Consider the following 16,935-nt stretch of genomic DNA (forward strand, 5'->3'; position numbering starts at 1 on the left):
TCCCGAACGCTCCAGCTGAGCCCCACCCCAGGACCGCACCCTCAACATACTCAGGACACTGCTCCCCCCACCGTGCCCCAAACACCCTGCCTTGGGACCCTACCTCCAGTACGTGCCAATCACCCTGCCCCCGTGCTGTGGATCTGGCTCCCAACTTGGCCCAAAACTCTCCGCCCCGGGCCAGGATCCTGTCTGCAACCCACACCAAACACCCAGCTCCAGGCTCTGCACTGGGATCCTGCCCCTAACATACTGCCCCATATGCCTGTGTCTCTCAGGATCAGATCCACTGATATTTTTAGAGCTTTTTTAAGTTTTCCAAGCAGTGAAGGATTCTTTTGTTTTGGAGGTCATTGTCCACAAACTGCACCTTCTGTTTTTTAAATATAGCAGGAAATGGGAGCTGTGTTTGGGCATTCCCAACAAAGGAAGCACAGGACTGACAACACACAACTACTGCTGCTTTGACTTGCAGCTGGTTTTGCCCAAACAATGGTGACTAATACCTCAAGTAACCTGTAGAGGTCCATAGTTAGGTTTTGAAACTATAAAGGGAGTGAGGGAAGCATTTGTGGGTTTGAATGGGCCAGGAAAAGACAAAGCTCATGCTCTGCCAGGCCTGGTGATGGCACCTGTGAATTTCCTTTCTTATAGGCAGCTGCTTCTATCAATAGAATAATGGAAATGGTGGCCCAGAGGCTTGGAGTGTACTGTACAGGAGATCTTAATATTTCACAAATATGTTAATCAGTAACACCCAAAGGAGTGCACCAGCTCATAATGCAGTCACAAAGATCACAGATTTTTCTCCCTTCTCAGTAAAATGTAGTTCAATGGCCTACAACCTTCTTTAGCTTGAGTTCAACTTCCAACCCTTCCTCAACATAGCCTTGAATATTATGAGATGCTGCTGACATGCTTGAGAACTTGAGCAGGGGTAGATGGAGTTACTCTTGAGTGGATCCATTCCTTTCTTTGTAAGAGAGCCCAGAGAGTAGGATTGGGGAATTGTTCATTGACTGAGAGGGCTCTCTCTTGGGAGCCACTAGGAGAGTTTGTTATTAAGTATGGATTAATGTCTTCCATATGCTAATATTACTCAGCAGTATATTTCAATATTTTCAGACTTTGCTGGTGTGATTGTAATAATGATCTGGGCATAGCTGAGGGCTCCTAGACCAGACTAGTATCATACTTACAGGGCAGAGAAACAACCAAAAGAAACTGTATTTTGTTTTAACATTTTTATAACATATAACAAGTGATGACTATTTCCCTCTTGCTCAATTATGGCTGTCATTCCCCGCTGCGTTCCTTCCACACCTACACATAGTCAGTGTTAGCCTCCCTTCATTGCTCCCAGTCTGCCAGCAGGGTGCAATGCGATAGCCATGATCTCTTCTCCCAACAGAAGGGGAAGGAGAAAGTTGCCATTGTGTGTTGTTCTCTGGTGGGCTTGGCTGCATCTCTACTGAGCCTGCCATTTGTGATACCCACCTGACCTTTCTTGCCTCTCATCTTTGACTGTAGGGCTCACAGGGCCCCTGTTTTCCACAAAATGCATTAGTAGCTCAGTCCAACTGTGATTACAGCTCCAGGTGCTGAAAATAGACAATTACTGTACAAATCACACACTGCTGCTTGAAATCTCATCCTTCAACAAGGTTCTCAAGCAAGTGCCTAACTTTAAGCTTGTGAGTAGTTCCACTAGAGTGCGTGAAGCATAAAATTAAGAATATGCTTATAATGCTTAGATACAGATCTCTACTGCTTGAGCTAATGGAAAAGTCCCTTAGCTACTACTAGCAAGTCCCATATTCTCTGTCGGAGTCAACTGCTAAAGTGAAACTTGATTATATACATAAATCCAGTGCATTACAGAGGGATCTAAATCTTATTCTGGGCACACTGGGGGGAAAAAAGCCCTGCTAAATGTAAGCGTTCAGTATTTTATTGTCTCTTTAGCATAAAAGGGGGACATTAATATACAATACCTTCCACTGTAGGCATTGGGATTTTAAGCTATGATGATATTTTAAACACTATTTTAAAGCTATGATGTTAGTTTTGCTTTCCTGGAATTAATTTGATTGTTATTCTTTATGCCTTATGCTTTTTATTGTACTGTCTTCTATTATTGTTATCCATAGACTTTACATCTGTTTCCTCTAAATCAGTGATATGGGGCTGAAAAGCTTTCTTTAATTACAGAAATAGCTTGCTGCCAAAATAAAAACAACATTATATTGGTGTGAGAAGCTTGCTTCCTGTTAATGTTATATAAGGTTAAATTTAATATTTTGCCTCTCATTCTTACTGATTTGTCTCCTATACCTGTTTGTCTCAGTGGGCCCAATCCTGCCACTCCTATTGGTCTTCAGTGGTACTACTTATAAGAGTAAGCCTTACTTTTAGGACTAAGTGTTGCTGAATTGGACCCTTTCTCCAGACCCAGGAAGATGGAAAAGGAGGAGAGAAATATACCTGATTGGGTGGGGTTTGCATATGGAGAACAACATGAGATATTTTGTTCTCAAGAAAAAAGGGAGTAGTGCTAGGATTTTTCTCCACCCTTCAGATCTGTCCATTTAAAGGCAATTGTTGTTCTAACACTGCAATTTCACTCAAAGGCAACAAACCTGGCAAAACAACAGAATAAAGTAGCTGATGAAATAGCGAAAGTGTTGTTACTAATTGTGATGGAAAAGTGACAGGACATATTGGCTGTTTTTGCAGAAGTTTAAGCTTTTCTTTAACATTTTTAAATTTCAAGTTGTTTTTGCCAGATACGGTTTACTTAGTGACTAGAAAACAGTCCAGACCAGAATATAGTATACCAATAGTCCATGTTCCTTTTTCTGGTGGACTGTGGAGAGAAGCATTTTGAGACTGAAGAAATGGGGGTTTATGATTTTAAGAGATAATATGGATGTAAGAGAGGATCTCTGCCTTGCAAAGGGGTCTGCAGAGGAGAACCTGTGCAATTTTATTTAATCTTTTGTTGAGAAACCTGTTACAATAGAATGAATAAATGAGCTGTAGCTCACGAAAGCTCATGCTCAAATAAATTGGTTAGTCTCTAAGGTGCCACAAGTACTCCTTTTCTTTTTGCGAATACAGACTAACACAGCTGTTCCTCTGAAACCTGAATAAATGATGTAATCCAATTGGGGCCCAATCATAAAGACCTTACTGTGGGCCTAATTGTGAGATATGCTGATCATCCATGGGAGTTTTGCCTTAGTAAGGACTTAAGAAATTGGCTTGCAGTGGTTAAGGTAAATATCTCAACCATGAAGAGACAGAAAGCCAAAGCAGCGGAAATGGGACAAATACAAAATGAGAGGTGAGCTGAAAATGTGGATCTGATTTGGAATATCTCATAATTTAGGGATTTTGGGGATTGTAGGTTTTTTTGTCTGGCCTAATATGAGGATAAGGGCTATTTACATAATTTGGTTTGGTTTATATTTCAAACATCACTACAGTTTGGAGATATTCAGAAATTCAGTTAGTTTAATGAGCCACACCTGGTTCTATAGCTTTGCACTGGGGGGGATTTTTAAAAAAATTCCCCACTATTGCTAATACGAATGCAGCTTGTGATAAATCAATGATGGGAAATTTTAACAAGAGACAAGACATTGCTAATGAGTTCAGTGGAATGAATCTGCAACTCCCTGCAGGTTTCCAACACCTGTAACAGAGTGGGGCAGCTGGAGAATTTTGAAACCATGCAACAGGCATACATCAATGAAAAGGCATTTGTTAAGAGTTACATTGAACACGAGAAAGGAACAGAAAATATTATATATGTCTAATGTGGTGGAGTAACCCATTGGCAGCAAAACCTTATTTTTAAAAAAATTTCCTGACATTTGAGTGCTTAATCTCACAACCTTAACTAGCATTAAATGGAACTTTTGCATTTAATTTCCCAAGTTTTATAAAGGAAAAAATGGAGAGGATGGGTGTGTGTGTGTAAAGAACTAAAAGGAAAACAGGAAACTGCAATTTAAAACTCTGTCTTTGAGGTGCTAAGTTGATTCCCATTGGTATAATAACCAGAACAGGTGCTTAGCTCCTTTCAGGATTGAGCCTAAAGAACCACAGGTTAGCTCTGTAGGTCTAAGCATCTATTTACAGGTGTCTTTACCACATGAACAAATAGAGTTTAGCTATTTGGTAACACTATAAAAACAGGTGTCTGATTTCCATAGCCAGTTTCTCAAATGTGTCTGATATGAGCCCAGTCTGGGAAGGAGCTGACTGTCCCGTTCCCAGTGCTGAGCACCCACAACTCCCATTGACTTTACTGGGAGTTGTGGGTGCTCAGCACCTCAGAGGATTAAGCCTGATGAAAATTCTCACATTGAATCTAAACTTCCCTTCATCTTCCAAAGCCTCACTGTTGTCATATTTCTTGTTATTTATTCAGGATCATGAAAGTTAAACTAAAGAAAATCTCACTATGTGAAATGTTTCCCACATCTTGGGTACGCACAATAGAAGAAAAAACATTAACTGATGTGGAAAATCTTTATGACGTGTGGGGTGAAGGAAAACATAGAGTCAGAAGGCAATACTCTCTGCTGTTAAACCAGATGTTTGAGAGGTGGTAGGGAAACTAGAGACTTGTATTTCAGGCCTATCAAGTAACGTCCTTAAGAATTTAATTTTTATTTGTTCATTGATGGTATGTGATGAGCAAGTGAGGGCATAGAATTGTAGAGAGTGCTGTTGGTGGCTCTAGTCTGCATTTAAATAAGGAGATGAATATCGCTTTATGAAGAAACAACAATAATAGTTGGCACTTCTACAGCATCTGCTATCTGGGGATCTCAAGGCACTTTACAAAGGTAGGGTGAATTCACCTCTGGACAGTGCCAATGCAAGGCAAGCTGATCACTTGAGACCTAGTGCCTGGTCTTCATTTGGCTTCTAGTGCTTAAGTAGGATTTAAGTAGTGCATAGGCCTTATATAGGGGTGAATTTCACCCATTCAGGGATTTAGCCTCACAACACCTGTTAAGCAGGGAAGTACAGTTAATTCTCTTTCACAGAGAATCACACTGAGGCAGAGATTATTATTTATAAAGCAGTGCAGGCATGTGTGGTGCTTTACTGGTGAATACAAAGATAAGATCTCTACCCCAATGGGCTAACGATGTAAAGCTAATATGAAAACAAGAGGACAAGAGACTGAAGAGTGAGGAAGTTGGGGAGAAGAATGGAGAAGGAAGGATAACATCCTTTCAGGCCACAGCTTTTCACAGAAAGCATGAGGTTAAAGCTGTTTGCATCATGCATTTCTTGTTGTTTCTGGAATGCACAGGGGGATTTCTCAGGGTAAATTATGGCTCAGCCAACTCTGCAGCACCATCTCCGTGGACCCTGAGGCAAACCTTCCAAGGGGATCTCCACAAGGACCAGGGGGATGATGCTATGGACCAAGGACACACATTGTTGTCACACCTTGCCAATCCTCTAGGGAAACGAGCATCGAATCATGCTGGTTACCTTTAGAGCAGAGTACTCATGGAAACCTCTGAAGAGGTGACTCCAAGGAGCAGAAACGGGTGGGGAGTGACCTAACAATACAGTTTCATTGGAGCAACCCTATCAGGTAGCCAGAGAGGTGACAGGACAGGGGGTTCCAGGCCCAGTGCAGAGAAGGATTTGGACGATCCATGAGTGTAGTACCCCTCGTTTATTTCTTAATAGGGGGTAACAGACACCCTCTCCCTGACAGAATTATCTGAGCTGCTTGGGGAGCTTCCCTACACCCCAATCCCTTCCCGCAAGTTATTTCAGGGAAGGAGCTATGTCCCCCTTGTTTTTACTCTCTGTTTTAGAAATATTTTTTGAAAATATACAAATACATCAATGGCTAAATTCTATTCCTATTCCACACATCAGTAGGTCTCAGTAAGTTTGACCCTTATGGTATGGTATCTGAGCAGAGTAAAGCCCAAAGTGCAGGCTGTCAAGGAGCAGTTTAGGATTTTGGTTGTTTTTTTTTTTTAAAGATTATATTGTATTTAGTCACGTGAGAGATCCAGTAAAATTATTTTCACATTGGCAAATTGTGATCAAAAAATGCTTACAGTAACTATCCAAAAGAGCTGACATAATTGTTGCCATAACATAGAAAATGGGAATAAAAGGGGACAGCACAGCTACAGTTTCCAGAGGGAGAAAACAATAGTGCTTTGCACAATAACAGGCTGTAACCTGCAGTGGAAATTCACCAGGTCTAAGGTAACAATAGGGAGCAATGCCCCAAAGGGACAGGGAAGGATATTAATGATAGTAATATAGGCTTTTTCAGTCTTTCATTTTTATGACTCTTTGACCACAAGATCAAGCTTTAAAAGTGGCCAGAGACTTTATTATGGCCAACATTTTGAGCTTGCTTTTCATGTCTTACATACAAATGAAAATATTTAATAGCTACAGTACATTACTGGTTACAGAATGTTTGATTGTACTATCACAGTAGTTATCCCGGGAAATAAAAGATCTAAAAATTGCTAACCTCTCCCTCCCACTCCAGATACTGGTGTTGTTTCGAAATCCTCAAGATACCGCTGCATCGTTTTTCCATTTCTTAAAGAACATCTCAGACATCCCCAGTTATAACTCCTGGGATGAGTTTTTCTCAGAGTTCATGAGTGGAAAAGGTACAATTACTATTTTTGAATGTATCTGAAAGATTAAGCAGCAGAAAAAAATGTTTTAGACAAAGTAAATGGGGGCCAATATGAAAACAGCTGTGTAATGCTAAAATTAATTGATAGTTATTGTTGCAATTGAACTCCAGAATGTGAGGAAAGTTCTAAGATAGTGCTGCTTCTGGGCATTATGTTGTCCCTTGAGTCATGAACTTGCATAGTAGTTTAATGTCTTGGGCAAAACCTCTGCCAACTAGGGCCAGCTTCAAGCAAGATCTGATCAGAATCAAAAGCGCTAGTGAAGACATTTCAGTTTCTGCATCTGGGACCAAACCAAAATCCCAGTTCTAAGCACTTCCAAAATGTAGGGAAGTTTAGATCTAGATAGAGATCTGGACTTGGCTGCTCAGAATGATGCCTAATAACAGCATATGTACTCATGGAAGCTAAAACAATAGTATAGATAGAGGAGTTTGTGCTTCAGGACATAAACCTCTAGCCTACAGGAGTCAGAGAGAAATCTTGCCTTCTCCATTGTACAACACTGCACAACTGAACAGATGTTCTGTTATGTTTATTTGCATGGGTATAACCTGAAGGCAGCAAAAGTGATTCTTAGTTAAAGAGAAACAAAAGCATAATTATTGAACATACAGGCTGAAGCTTGTTTTCTATCTCCTTTTCAGTCACCTGGGGTTCCTATTTTGACCACGTGGTTGCATAGAGCAAACACATTGAAGATGAAAATGTTATGATTATAACATATGAAGACCTGAAAGAGGTAAAGCTGTTGATACTTGGAGGCAAGACTTATCTGATCCTGTTCCTACTCAAGTCAATGGCAAAGCTCCTAGTGACCTCAATGAGATATGATGGCGCCCAAAACATATTATAGCAACAAGTTGAGCATGGATACAAATCTGTAACACTTAGCATCAAGGTGATATAAAATGCATTGTGTGTGAAAATGTTATTAATACGTCAAGATCACACACCAGTCAAAAAGGGAACTCCTTTTTTCAGAGCAAACATGTTACCCCTTTCACTACACTGTTTTCAGAACTTGGCTTCTGGAGCAAAGCAAATAGCTGAATTCTTTGGATTCTCTCAAAGCAGAGCAGATTCAGTCTACTGCAGACAGGGGAAACTTCCAAGTGATGAGAAAAAAATCCCAGGAGATCTATGGCTCAGTTGGTCCGATTCTCTTCCGTAAAGGTAAATTTGTGTTTTAAAAAAAAAATCCAAGGATTGTCAATGATTACATTTAATTTAATTTTGACAGGAATCTGGAATAGGAGGCAATCAACCTTTCTTTCTTTCTAGTTATCTAGGTTAGAAATGGTTTGAGAAACACGGATGGTGCTTTTAGAGAGTCACTTGATATTTCCACATGGGTCAAAATCAATAAATAGACCACTTTGATTACCCTGTTTCCTTAAAGCATAGCACAGTCATGGCTTTCCCCAGCTCCCATTACAGTGATGGAGAGATTCCCGCTGACTTCTGTGGGAGATGGAACGGGCTCTAAAACTTGATTTAGGCCATTAAATCTCTATAGAATTTTCTTCTTGAGTTTCTTAGGCAACTACTGGGATTAATTATGGGCCTGAATCAAAATCTTGGATCTAAGCAACCTATAGGTTGACAAGTATCTTTGGAATGGACGAGACTACAGTCCCAGATCCATACATCCTCAGATTTAGGGGTATTCAAAGTCTGGATCCAAATTTTGCAAGTGGGGACAATCTGTTCTTGCAGTTGGTTGACAAGTATCTTTGGAATGGACGAGACTACAGTCCCAGATCCATACATCCTCAGATTTAGGGGTATTCAAAGTCTGGATCCAAATTTTGCAAGTGGGGACAATCTGTTCTTGCAGTTGCAAGTCATACTTATGAACTCTTTGGGCCTTTGCACTGCACCTTGCATAGTCTTTTTTACACCCGTGCAAATACAACCAAATCAGAACAAAAGCATTATATCCACTCTTTATACTCACCTTGTAGTGGTATAAATGACTATACAAGGTGCAGGCAATGGTGGATCAGGCCCTGTATGCACTTTTCCTCCTCTGAACAGATGTTTATTTCTGGCATATCAACATGCATTGTCCCCAAATACCATAATAAAGGAATCTGACATTCTTCTTTTAAATCTGTCCCTACAGTCATCATAGTCAAGGGTATCCTTTTCTTACTTTTGTTTATTCCAGGTGCTGTTGGAGATTGGAAGAACCTTTTTACTGAAGCTCAAAGCCAGGAAATGGATGCTAAATTTAAAGAGTGTTTAGGGGGAACCAAGCTGAAAGCAAATCTGAAGTATGATGTGTACTGCAAGGCCTGAGAATGGTTACAGAAAAGTCTCACTTTGATATGTTTTTTTTAATTTTATTTTTTAAATATACTCTAAAAGGAATAGTTTAAATCAGGATGAATATCTCAGTTGTAATTTGTAACTTGTTAGTGTAAGATTAAATTTCTACTAAGTTTGGTTCTGTTGTATTATCAGAATACAGGCTTCAGTTCGGTAAACCACTTAAGCACATGCTTAATTTTAAGCACCTGCTTCAATCCCAGTGTAGTCAGTGGGATTACTCAAAAATTAAGCAAGAGTTTAAATGTTTTGCTGACCAGAGATAAGATTACTTGCACCACAATTACTGCTGTAATTTAGGACACCTAGATACCAGAAAGACTTAGCCAAACTGGGGAAAATTCATGGAAGAGCAACGTAAGTGATCAGGGATTTATAAGGAATGAAATAGTGTAACTATGCACTGTGGAGCGTTGTATTCCCATTATCATAGTAGAACAGAAAGAGTGGAATTGATTAGGGTGCTTAAATAAGTAGGAATAATGGGATGACAGTGAGGAAAGAAATGTTTAGAGTGCATATCAGAAAACATTTCCTTAACCCTAACTGTGGAAGTGTCCCAACAGGTTTCTACAGCTTCTCATCACGTGCATGATTTTAAAACTAGATTGGAGAAAGCACTTGAGCATGTACTATAAAGAACAATTATATAGAGGCAGTGGGATGGATGAGACCTGCTCGGCTTTTTCCATCTCTGATTTCTATAACTCAAGGAGTTATCAGTCCATGCTCACTGATGAAAATGAGCTATGTTTCTAATATTATTAAAATGTACTTTGGGCCAGATTGTGCCTTTAGACACATACCCACAAGAGTCATCCCACCAAAGCACAATTCCTCCCCTGCTCCACTTTTGCCTCAGGTAAGGAATAAATTACATCAGCCCTTGAAAGGGTGAAGTTTACTTCTCCCTCTTGCACCAAGCCAACTATTCCAGCCTGTGAGGGGGGAAGGGGTAGAGCTAAGACTCCATCCCCTTATGTCCATTTTCTTGAAGCAGCAAGTATCTGAGGGCAGAGTCTGAGCTCCACAACAAACCAGACCCAAGTTCTAGCTAGGCTGGGGATGGATGGGGCCTTATTTGCTCAATTGAGTAAGACAAGGGCATGGTCTAACCCTTTGCATATGCATTAATGTTGATTAATTGCATAGTACGCTACAGGCCTATAACCTTAAATGTATATTAAAGGTAATATATGCACAGTTGGTTTGTGAACTGTCAATTCCATGTGATTAGTGCCATTGAGTTCAATGGGAGTACAGTAACTCCTCGCTTAACGTTATAGTTATGTTCCTGAAAAATGCGACTTTAAGCGAAACGATGTTAATTGACTCCAATTTCCTCATAAGAATTAATGTAAATAGGTGGGGTTAGGTTCCAGGGAAATGTTTTTCACCAGACAAAAGACTATATTATATATATATATACACACACACGGTATAAGTTTTAAACAAACAATTTAATATTATACACAGCAATGATGATTGTGAAGCTTGGCTGAGGTGGAGTCAAAGGATGGAAGAGTGTGGGATATTTCCCAGTGAATGCCTTACTGCTAAATGATGAACTAGCATTCAGCTGAGCCCTCAAGGGTTAACACATTGTTGTTAATGTAGCCTCACACTCTACAAGACAGCACAAATGGAGGGAGGGGAGACAGTATGGCAGACAGAGACACACACCGTGTGTGTGTGTATGAGAAAGAGAGAGATGCATATTGCCCCTTTAAGCACGCTGTCTGCACTCTAAGTACTCTGCCTTTTTAAGTAGATCAGCAAGTTGAGACAGCAGCTGCGGCCAGCAAGCTCTCTCAGTCCTGAGCCCTGTTGTGTCCCCACCCTGCTCTATATGGAGAAGGGGTAAGCGGGAGGCAGGAGCAGGGGGGAGGGGGACACCCTTACATTAGCCCCCTCTTCCCTCTCACCCTGTCCTCTCACAGCAAGCAGGAGGCTCCTGGGAGCAGCTCCAAGGCAGAGGGCAGGAGCAGCGCATGAAAGCGGGGGGAGGGACAGATGAATTGCTGGCAATTGATAGCCTGCTTGGCGGCTGCCGCACAGGGAACTTAGGGGAGCAGGGAGCTGATGGGGGGCTGCCGGCACACCCTGGTTCCAAGCACCCAGCAGCTAGCTGCAACGGGCTGCTCTTCCTGCAAGCAGTGGACAAAGCATGCGGCTGCCAAACAAGGTTATAAGGGAGCATTGCGCAACTTTAAATGAGCATGTTCCCTAATTGATCAGCAACGTAACAACGTTAACCGGGATGACTTTAAGTGAGGAGTTACTGTACTTGGATGAGCAAGGATTGTAGGGTCTGTCCCTGTTTTTTAAACTCATTTTAGCTGCAATGTGTTGTTTGGTAGAATTCTGTGTAGAATGCAATAAAGTAAGTACTGGCATTATTCAAAGCTGATGAAGTCATTGGAAATCTATTCAACATGTTAAATTGATTTTCCAAGAGATTTGTTTAAAGCATTCTATATAAATGAATCCTTTCTAACTGCCTGCCATTGTTTCTGGAGAAAGAATGGATATTGCAGACCCTAGGAGTTAACTAGATTTGCTAGTCTGTCCCCTAACCCCTAGATAGATACCTGGAGAATGAAGAAGACTGACTGGCAGCTGGAGCTCACCTCATTTTCTTGCTTTCTTGTTTTTATCTTTTGTTTCCTTTCTCACTTTCCTTTTTGATGGTGTCTGCCAGCTTCTGTCCCAGAAATAATCGTTGTGAGTGAGATAAATAGTCTGGCAGAAGGAGCGTTCGCTCCAACTAAATTGAGAAAAGGAATGTGCTTGCATTTTCAGCCTCCCTCACCATGTAAAAGAACGGAGGCTTTACTACAAATGCTGTGTTCAGACAACATGAACGCACACTGGCAGCCAAATACTGTCACACAGGGTCCTAAAGGTCCAGCGTTAGCAAGGCTCCCCTCTCCAAGGTATTTCAGTGACAGCTGAATAGTTAAAAGAAAAGGAGTACTTGTGGCACCGTAGAGACTAACCAATTTATTTGATGAAGTGAGCTGTGGCTCACGAAAGCTCATGCTCAAATAAATTGGTTAGTCTCTACGGTGCCACAAGTACTCCTTTTCTTTTTGCGAATACAGACTAACACGGCTGTTCCTCTGAAACCTGAATAGTTAAGACACTTTAGCCTCAGTACGTAGTTAGAAGGTGTCCTGCTATTTCCTTATCAAGTCGCCCCAAAAACCTGATTTGATTTTTTTTCTGGCCTGTTCCCCTTTTTATTTTCTTACCGTGTAGCAGCCATGTTCACTTCAGTAGGGAAAGTTGTCTACAATTCACTAAAAAAATCAAAAAACCCGAAGCAGTTGGGTTTTTAACATCTTTTTCATTTATCCCATGAGCCTGCTCTAAATGCTGGTAGGAGAAAATAAACATTAGATATGCCAAGTAAACACTGACTACCAGGGAGGGACGTGAGGGCTGTGAACGTAGCTGATTTTGTTTGTACAAGCTGCGGGAGTGGGAGGGAGGGGGCAGGTTAAAGTGAAACATTCCAACACAATTCAATATGACACAGCTTGTTACCTTTAATATTCAAATGTCAAATGTAGGTGAAAACAACATGATTTCTCAGGATTAAACGTGCATCTCCTAATACGTAGAATATATTCATGTGATCTTTTTGACAGCAGGTTGTTTAACCTAAGGCTGTTTCAGTATTTGAGGAACTACTCTGAAGGTGCTGCACTCTATATACCCTTACACTCCACACACACTCACCAGCCATCTGCTGGAATTAAAAAAAAAAACCAACCCACCCCCCCAAAAAACAGTTCAAGATCCTGATATAGAGGCATCCCCCTACTAATAGAAAATAAAAGAAAACCAAAATGAATGATTGTGGTGACTCTGGTGGTTTCATTCAGCTTCAAGAAGCAGGAATACAGTTGAAAACGTTAGCCAGTGGTCTCACTGACTTAGACATTTTAATGCAAATAGACTTGCTGGCTGACTAGAGATTACTTGCTTGTAGATGTCAAATCTGAGATGATTCCTACCGCTCAGAGGGAGGTGGAAGCACAACCCTCTTGATCAGACCTGCTGGCGTTGCATGGCTGGCAGCAACAGCCACGACAGCAGCTATTTCAGGCAAGCAAGCAAAGGCTTCTTCCTTTCCTTTAGTTCTTGAAGATGGTGGTCTGTGTCTGGTTCCTCCCTCTTGGAACTCCTCCGCAGGACTTCACTGGCAAACCAGAATGGGGCACTCTCCTTCTGAGGCCACTGGTGTCACCTAACAGGGTCTGACTAGATCACCTTTATGTAAACAAAGAACCTTTCTATTTCACTAGTGTTGGGCTCAGAAAGTCCACAAATCCAAAATTATATTCAGCCATTCCAAAGGCATTTGAGGTCATGTGTCAGTCCACAGGCATTATGTCAACTATTGTACAAAAGACCTGACTCAAAATTAATTAAAAAAAGCAGAGCCAGTGTAGCACCGACAGACCCCAGTTGTCGTCGGTCAGGGTCAAACCTGGGGCCTCTGGAGCTTAGTGCATGAGCCTCTACTGTGTGAGCTAAAAGCCACCTGGCTGGTAGCTAAGACTATAGAGCAGGGGTGGCCAACCTGAGCCTTAGAAGGAGCCAGAATTTACCAATGTACATTGCCAAAGAGCCACATAATACGTCAGCAGCCCCCCCATCAGCTCCTGCCCCCAGCGCCTCCCACCCACTGACAGCCCTGCTGATCAGCGCCTTTCCCTCCCTCCCCATCAGCTGTTTTGTGGCATGCAGGAGGCTTGGAGGGGGAGAGGGAGGAGCGAGGGCACGGCAGGCTCGGGAGGGTGTGGGAAGCGGGGGGCAGTGGGGGCAGGGCCTGTGGCAGAGCTAGGGGTGGAGCCGTGAGTACTCTCTGGCACATTGCAAAGTTGGCGCCTGTAGGTTGGCCACACCGCTATAGAGCAAACTCATTAATCTCTCTGTCTCTCTCTAAGGGTATGTCTACACTACGAAATTAGGTCGAATTTATAGAAGTCAGTTTTTTAGAAATCGGTTTTATATATTCGAGTGTGTGTGTCCCCACAGAAAATGCTCTAAGTGCATTAAGTGCATTAACTCGGTGGAGCGCTTCCACAGTACCGAGGCTAGAGTCGACTTCCGGAGCATTGCACTGTGGGTAGCTATCCCACAGTTCCCACAGTCTCCGCTGCCCATTGGAATTCTGGGTTGAGATCCCAATGCCTGATGGGGCTAAAACATTGTCGCGGGTGGTTCTGGGTACATATCGTCAGGCCCCCGTTCCCTCCCTCCCTCCGTGAAAGCAAGGGCAAACAATCGTTTTGCACCTTTTTTCCTGAGTTACCTGTGCAGACGCCATACCACTGCAAGCATGGAGCCCGCTCAGCTCACTGTCACCGTATGTCTCCTGGCTGCTGGCAAACACGGTACTGCATTGCTACACAGTAGCAGCAACCCATTGCCTTGTGGCAGCAGACGGTGCAATAGGACTGGTAGCCGTCATTGTCATGTCCGAGGTGCTCCTGGTCACCTGTCTGAGGTCAATCAGGAGCGCCTGGGCAGACATGGGCGCAGGGACTAAATTTGGAGTGACTTGATCAAGTCATTCTCTTTAGTCCTGCAGTCAGTCCTATTGAACCATCTTATGGTAAGCAGGCAGGTGATATGGATCGCTAGCTGTTCTATTGCATCATCTTCTGCCAGGCAGGCAAGCGATGAGGATGGCTAACAGTCGCATTGTACCATCTTCTGCCGAGCAGCCCTGAGATGTGGATGGCATGCAGTCCTTCTGCACCGTCTGCTGCCAGCCAAAGATGTAAAAGATAGATGGAATGTATCAAAACAAGAAATAGACCAGATTTGTTTTCTACTCATTTGCTTCCCCCCACTCCGCCGTCTAGGGGACTCATTCCTCTAGGTCACACTGCAGTCACTCACAGGGAAGGTGCAGCGAGGTAAATCTAGCCATGTATCAATCAGAGGCCAGACTAACCTCCTTGTTCCAATAAGAACAATAACTTAGGTGCACCATTTCTTATTGGAACCCTCCGTGAAGTCCTGCCTGAAATACTCCTTGATGTAAAGCCACCCCCTTTGTTGATTTTAGCTCCCTGAAGCCAACCCTGTAAGCCGTGTTGTCAGTCGCCCCTCCCTCTGTCAGAGCAACGGCAGACAATCGTTCCGCGCCTTTTTTCTGTGTGGACGCCATACCAAGGCAAGCATGGAGGCCGCTCAGCTCACTTTGGCAATTAGGAGCACATTAAACACCACACGCATTATCCAGCAGTATATGCAGCACCAGAACCTGGCAGAGCGATACCGGGCGAGGAGGCGACGTCAGCGCGGTCACGTGAGTGATCAGGACATGGACACAGATTTCTCTGAAAGCATGGGCCCTGCCAATGCATGCATCATGGTGCTAATGGGGCAGGTTCATGCTGTGGAACGCCGATTCTGGGCTCGGGAAACAAGCACAGACTGGTGGGACCGCATAGTGTTGCAGGTCTAGGACGATTCCCAGTGGCTGCGAAACTTTCGCATGCGTAAGGGCACTTTCATGGAACTTTGTGACTTGCTTTCCCCTGCCCTGAAGCTCATGAATACCAAGATGAGAGCAGCCCTCACAGTTGAGAAGTGAGTGGCGATAGCCCTGTGGAAGCTTACAATGCCAGACAGCTACCAGTCAGTTGGGAATCAATTTGGAATGGGCAAATCTACTGTGGGGGCTGCTGTGATGCAAGTAGCCCACGCAATCAAAGATCTGCTGATATCAAGGGTAGTGACCCTGGGAAATGTGCAGGTCATAGTGGATGGCTTTGCTGCAATGGGATTCCCTAACTGTGGTGGGGCCATAGACGGAACCCATATCCCTATCTTGGCACCGGAGCACCAAGCCAGCGAGTACATAAACCACAAGGGGTACTTTTCAATAGTGCTGCAAGCTCTGGTGGATCACAAGGGACGTTTCACCAACATCAACGTGGGATGGCCGGGAAAGGTACATGGCGCTCGCATCTTCAGGAACTCTAGTCTGTTTCAAAAGCTGCAGGAAGGGACTTTCTTCCCAGACCAGAAAATAACTGTTGGGGATGTTGAAATGCCTATATGTATCCTTGGGGACCCAGCCTACCCCTTAATGCCATGGCTCATGAAGCCGTACACAGGCAGCCTGGACAGTAGTCAGGAGCTGTTCAACTACAGGCTGAGCAAGTGCAGAATGGTGGTAGAATGTGCATTTGGACGTTTAAAGGCACGCTGGCGCAGTTTACTGACTCGCTTAGACCTCAGCGAAACCAATATTCCCACTGTTATTACTGCTTGCTGTGTGCTCCACAATATCTGTGAGAGTAAGAGGGAGATGTTTATGGCGGGGTGGGAGGTTGAGGCAAATCGCCTGGCTGCTGGTTACGTGCAGCCAGACACCAGGGCGGTTAGAAGAGCACAGGAGGGCGCGGTACGCATCAGAGAAGCTTTGAAAACCAGTTTCATGACTGGCCAGGCTACGGTGTGAAAGTTCTGTTTGTTTCTCCTTGATGAAACCCCCCACCCCTTGGTTCACTCTACTTCCCTGTAAGCTAACCACGTTCCCCTCCTCCCTTCGATCACCGCTTGCAGAGGCAATAAAGTCATTGTTGCTTCACATTCATGCATTCTTTATTCATTCATCACACAAATAGGGGGATGACTACCAAGATAGCCCAGGAGGGGTGGTGGAGAAGGGAAGGAAAATGCCACACAGCACTTTAAAAGTTTACAACTTTAAAATTTATTGAATGCCAGACTTCTGTTTTTTGGGCAATCCTCTGTGGTGGAGTGGCTGGTTGGCCGGAGGCCCCCTCACCGCGTTCTTGGGCGTCTGGGTATGGAGGCTATGGAACTTGGGGAGGAGGGCAGTTGGTTACACAGG

At 43.3% G+C, this 16,935-nt stretch overlaps 1 protein-coding gene across 1 annotated transcript; it reads left to right on the plus strand.

Moving 5' to 3' along the window:
- Positions 1 to 941: 941 nt before the first annotated feature.
- On the plus strand, positions 942 to 11,435 carry LOC125634866 (sulfotransferase 6B1-like). Its single transcript, XM_048846206.2, is given in 7 exon segments — positions 942 to 977; positions 1,807 to 1,842; positions 6,557 to 6,683; positions 7,361 to 7,455; positions 7,735 to 7,778; positions 7,780 to 7,889; positions 8,887 to 11,435. Coding segments are annotated over 7 exon segments (579 nt in total). The 3' UTR covers positions 9,018 to 11,435.
- The last annotated feature ends 5,500 nt before the right edge of the window (positions 11,436 to 16,935 follow it).

The sequence above is a fragment of the Caretta caretta genome, chromosome 3 (genome assembly GCF_965140235.1).
Source record: "Caretta caretta isolate rCarCar2 chromosome 3, rCarCar1.hap1, whole genome shotgun sequence".
Lineage (NCBI taxonomy): Eukaryota > Metazoa > Chordata > Testudines > Cheloniidae > Caretta > Caretta caretta.